Here is a 4,665-nt window from a genome sequence, read left to right as displayed (position 1 = left end):
CCCTCACCTGGGGGAGCAGAACACTCACCTGTTGGGTATTGTGGGGTGTGGACAGTGATGGGACCCCGGATGCGGTCAGAGGAATGGTGAACTAGCATATTGTCACCGAGGGTCCTTGAGGAGTGACTATCTGTTGCTCTTTCCCCCTAGTGATGTTCATGTTACCCTTACCGTTGTGGCTGGATGTTGTCATTGAGGTTGAGGCTGAGTTTGAGACTGTAAAAAATTGGGATGACCTTTTGGTCGTTTCCCACAAACGGCACCGATGCGCGATCTGGAAGCTCCTAGCTGGAGGGTTACCTAGACCTACTCGAGTGATGAGTTGGAGCAAACTGCAAAACATAAATCAAAGTGATCGGGGTGGATGACCCGGGGAGGTCGCTCCGATGCTTAAGTCAATATTCTGTTGTGGTTGCGAGCTAGAATTTGAGTGCTAGAGAACTTTGATGCAAGTAATCGCGCATACCTGAACCATGGAGAGATTAATGCCTTTATATAGCTGAGCTATCGCGGGTTTCCCGAAATAGTTCTGAGATCTACGACCTAAATGGACGAGATCCATTTCCGCTTTAGTCGGGGAGTAACGTATCAGTCAATGGACCTTATTGTTGTCACCCGATCCGGGCGGGGAGAAAATAAGGCTTACCGCTATGCGGTGTGATCTCGTAATATTCAAAGTTTGTTGGGAAGCTAATGGAATTAATTATGTGTCACTTCGATTCCTAGGCCCCGAACTCGATTAGGCGTCGAGGTAACATTATGCCGAAATTACTTTATCCGGAATGACCAAATATCCAAACTCTGCATACTACTGACTAGACTCCCCTTACTGACTTTTCATCCTACACTCAAATCGCGTCCGTGTCAATTTTATTTATTACGTCGTGCAAAATTACCCTTGTAACATAGATAAATAAATTCCTAAAAAACAAATAAATCCAAAATATGTTGTAACATATTTTTTGTTGGAATGTGCTCCGGACTCCGGTCACACATGCAAAACTATATATTTAAGTGCGATGGCAACGGCTCAAGAGATTGACCCAGCGGTCAGACCGCTTGACCCGTGATCCAACGCCGGGAATGATGTAACGTGACTCACGTCCTGTCGGGAATTTGACAGTACGATACGAAACTAACGAAAGTAGATTCCAATCCGAGGGTTAGAAACCACAAACCACATCTCAGCACATGGGCGGTTGAATTACATGTGAGAGGATCAGAGCGCACAAGGAAATCATTGTACGATGGCGCAACTATTTTCGCGCGCTGTCAGCTTTTCCGTGATGAGTACATCAAACGCCATTGACTGTTAATAGTACGGTCATCGACGTGGCCCCATCCTAATCAGCCCCTCGATCTCGGCCGTAGATCGCGAGGCGTCGGTAGGGTGGGCCCGGTGTGGGGAACATGAATATTAAAAGATTCTAAAGTCCGTACAAGCACCAGCCAAAGAAGAAGCAGAATGTCTTTTCCTATCTGCTTTGTCCAACTAGTGGACATGCGTTTCTTGAAACTTAAAAAACACGTGCGTGAATCTGTGCAATAAAAAAATCATTTTTATTTGCAATCATGATTAGCGTCATTGGAGGTGTTCAGTGAACCAGGAAGCTGCAAGCCAGACCCCATAAATTCTTAAAACTGACCCAAATAGGATTTATCGTCAATCGGGCTCAGATTTTGTTATTTTTTTGGCCATCTGAATCGTTTTTTTTTTCTTTTTTTGTTTTCTGTTTCTGGGGTTTGATTTGATCGGGAAAGATGTCAAGAGCGCCGGACCTGACTGAAACCGGGAGGTTCGCCGGGCGGAGGCCGGTGAGGGGGCTGACGGAGAAGTCGAATTTCACGCAGACGTGTAGTCTGCTGAGCCAGTATATAAAGGATAAGGGGAGTTTGGGAGATCTCAGCCTCGGAATCGGCTCCAGTCTTGACGGGAAAGGTATGCAATCGTGATTTGGGGTGAGTCGTCTTGATTGAGCTGGTTTTCGACTGCGTCTGTGAAATCCGATCTGTTTTTTATTGCCCAGTGATTGTTTTCTCTTTGGTGATTTTGTTTATAGTTTTAATCTTTTTTTTGTCGGTAGATTAGGGTGGATGGTTCTTTCTTTTTTTAGAAAATTTTATTTTTATCAATCAGATTCGTGTTTTGCTGTTTAAAACGGCAAAACCCTACCTGATTAAAATAGAAATCTTTCCTCTATTGGGTGCGATTTTCTACGAAACCCTGAAAAAAAGAATTGTCAGATCTTTTCTTGTTTTGCTCAGCTCATTTCGATCTCTCTCTCTCTCTCTCTTTCTCTTTCTCTTAATCTGTTAATTCTTTCAACTGTTGCGAGAATCTCATAAAAATGATCTACTAAAATTCATTTCTGAAAATATTATATATCCATAGGTTCAATTTTAACTTCGAGTTCAAGCAAGCCGGAAACGATGAATTTGAATCTGTTGCCGGTGTTGGAAACACAGTCTGATTCAGACCGAAACGCCCCATCTCGAGAGGTCAAATCCATGGATTTGTTTCCTCAGCAAGCCAGTTTCCGAGTACCCAATCCCCCCGAAGACACAACGAAGAAACCTGATTTCAGGTATATCTCACTAATTAATTTGTAATTACCATGCACGTACAGCACGTTTAAGTAGTTGATTAAGTTCTCTCTTGTATTCTGTGAAAACAGACCGGCGACGAAGGAGCCTGAGAAGGCCCAGTTGACGATATTTTACGCTGGAAAAGTACATGTATATGACGATTTTCCGGCGGACAAGGCGAAGGAGCTCATGGTTTTAGCTAGCAAAGGAAGTGCCATCCAGACCCCGGCTTCCGGCAGCATCGATACTGTTTCCGGCAAAGACCAACACAACTCCGTCGGCCTTGCTCCTTCCAATTCTAGCCTGATTCCTGCCTCCTCCACCAACAATCCCAACCTAGGCAAAGACCAACACAACTCCGGCGGCCTTGCTCCTTCCAATTCCAATCTGGTTCCTCCCTCCGCCACCAACAATCCTAGCCAAGGCAAAGACCAACATAACTCCGGCGGCCTTGCTCGTTCCAATTCCAATCTGGTTCCTCCCTCTGCCACCAACAATCCTAACCAAGACCGAGCTCAGCCTCAGCGACCTCCTCAACCCAGTAGTTCAGGTATGCCACCCTTTTTCAGAGCTGAAATTTCTTCTTGAAAACATTTTTTTATTTTTATTTTTGATCTCTTGGGTATCTAATGCATTCGAAAATTTACGATTTTCTGAATCGAAAAACTTGGGATTTTTACATTTTCAGAAGCAAAATAGGAATTTTCTTTTCTTTTGCTTCAATCAAAAGCTAATCCCAATAAGATCGAGAATATTTTCGTTTTATTTATTTGTTTTAACTGTCATGTGTTGCAGATCTGCCGATTGCAAGGAGAGTTTCACTCCACAGGTTCTTGGAGAAGAGGAAAGACAGGTATATTTAATGGCTTCTAAGCTGTGTTTTTTCAGAGTATTAATGGAGATTGTACAAAAATTAATCGTGAAGTAAAACCAGAAATAGAAGTTCATGTTTAAGCTGTGTTTTACTGTAATTTTCATCTATACCGTACGTACGGACTACCGTACCATAGTAGCCCCATTTAGTGAGGGAAGGGTTGACAAGATTGGATGGCTACGATTTCATTTGTGAGAAGACCGAGACCAGACTTAAATCTACCCATTAATGTTTGATCAGTTGTTATGTTGAAAATTTGCAGGATTGGGGCAAAAGCACCCTACCAAGTGGGCAACCCGGGTGAGGGAGAAGCTCCTTCCAGTTCTAAACCGGGTTCTGAAGCGGGTAGCTCGGGTGAGAAAGAAGGTCCTTCTAGTTCAAAACCGGCTGAAGTGGGCAACTCGGGTGAGAAGGAAGGTCCATCCGGTTCAAATTCCAAACCGGATAAAAGCAGGACATGGCTGGGATTAGGTTCACAAAGAGAAGCTCCTTCCGGTTCATCCAGACCGCAAGAAAGTAGGACATGGCTGGGATTGGGTTCACAAGGAGAAGCAGCTCCGTCCAGTTCCAACTCCAAACCGCCTGAAGGCAGAAGCAATGCGTGGCTCGGCTTGTCCTCACAAGCTCGATCTCCACAGTAGTTCAGCTTCAGAGTTCAGAGTTTAGCCATTTATTTGCCTTATGACTAGCTCGGTCCTTACTCTTTTACTTATGGCTGAGGTCGATTCGCTTTGGATCTCTACCTGTGCTACACCTCAATCCCTGTATGAGAAGAATCATTAATTGCTATTAAATTTTTATTATAGTTTGATTAGGGTGAGTTCCACTCTCTCACTCACTCAACATTACAACTCTCTCTTATGTGAAATTGTTGAAGCAACAGTCAACAGAAAGCTTTGAAATCCCTTATCCATTTGACAAGGGTCAAGTTGTGAAATTGAAATTGAGAGATCTATTTGTTTTCCTTTTGAAACATTAGACTGCACTATGTTGCAGTTACGACAGAAAAATATGAGGTTTTAGTTCAGATTTGAGCTCGATTCAATCTAGAAAAATTTGAATTCAGCTTGATTCAAAAGATTAGGGCCTGATTTGGCGTGTCTTTCTGTGCAGTCTTTTGGCTGTTTACAAGCTGGGTAGATCGAGCTGCATTCTTTTTCCATTTGATTCGTAACTGATCTAATTTCCAAAAGTTGGTATACCGA

At 43.4% G+C, this 4,665-nt stretch overlaps 1 protein-coding gene across 1 annotated transcript; it reads left to right on the top strand.

The window, feature by feature from the left end:
* The first annotated feature begins 1,501 nt into the window (after positions 1-1,501).
* Positions 1,502-4,424, top strand: LOC148845853 (protein TIFY 10B-like). Its single transcript, XM_088954194.1, has 5 exons — positions 1,502-1,939; positions 2,393-2,585; positions 2,676-3,136; positions 3,382-3,439; positions 3,723-4,424. Exons 1-5 carry the CDS (start codon positions 1,762-1,764, stop codon positions 4,099-4,101), a joined length of 1,269 nt encoding a protein of 422 aa, XP_088810320.1. The 5' UTR covers positions 1,502-1,761; the 3' UTR covers positions 4,102-4,424.
* Positions 4,425-4,665: the final 241 nt, after the last annotated feature.

The sequence above is a fragment of the Nelumbo lutea genome, chromosome 7 (assembly GCF_056320005.1).
Source record: "Nelumbo lutea isolate HS-2025 chromosome 7, American lotus-T2T, whole genome shotgun sequence".
NCBI classification, from domain to species: Eukaryota; Viridiplantae; Streptophyta; class Magnoliopsida; order Proteales; family Nelumbonaceae; genus Nelumbo; species Nelumbo lutea.
This window is presented reverse-complemented; position numbering and strand designations above follow the sequence as displayed.

Excerpts from the sequence above, each read along its gene's own strand:
- LOC148845853 (XM_088954194.1), top strand. The coding sequence starts at position 1,762 with ATGTCAAGAGCGCCGGACCTGACTGAAACCGGGAGGTTCGCCGGGCGG. Across the intron at positions 1,940-2,392 it reads CTCCAGTCTTGACGGGAAAG|GTTCAATTTTAACTTCGAGT; the intron begins GTATGCAATCGT and ends ATATATCCATAG. Across the intron at positions 3,440-3,722 it reads TTGGAGAAGAGGAAAGACAG|GATTGGGGCAAAAGCACCCT; the intron begins GTATATTTAATG and ends GAAAATTTGCAG.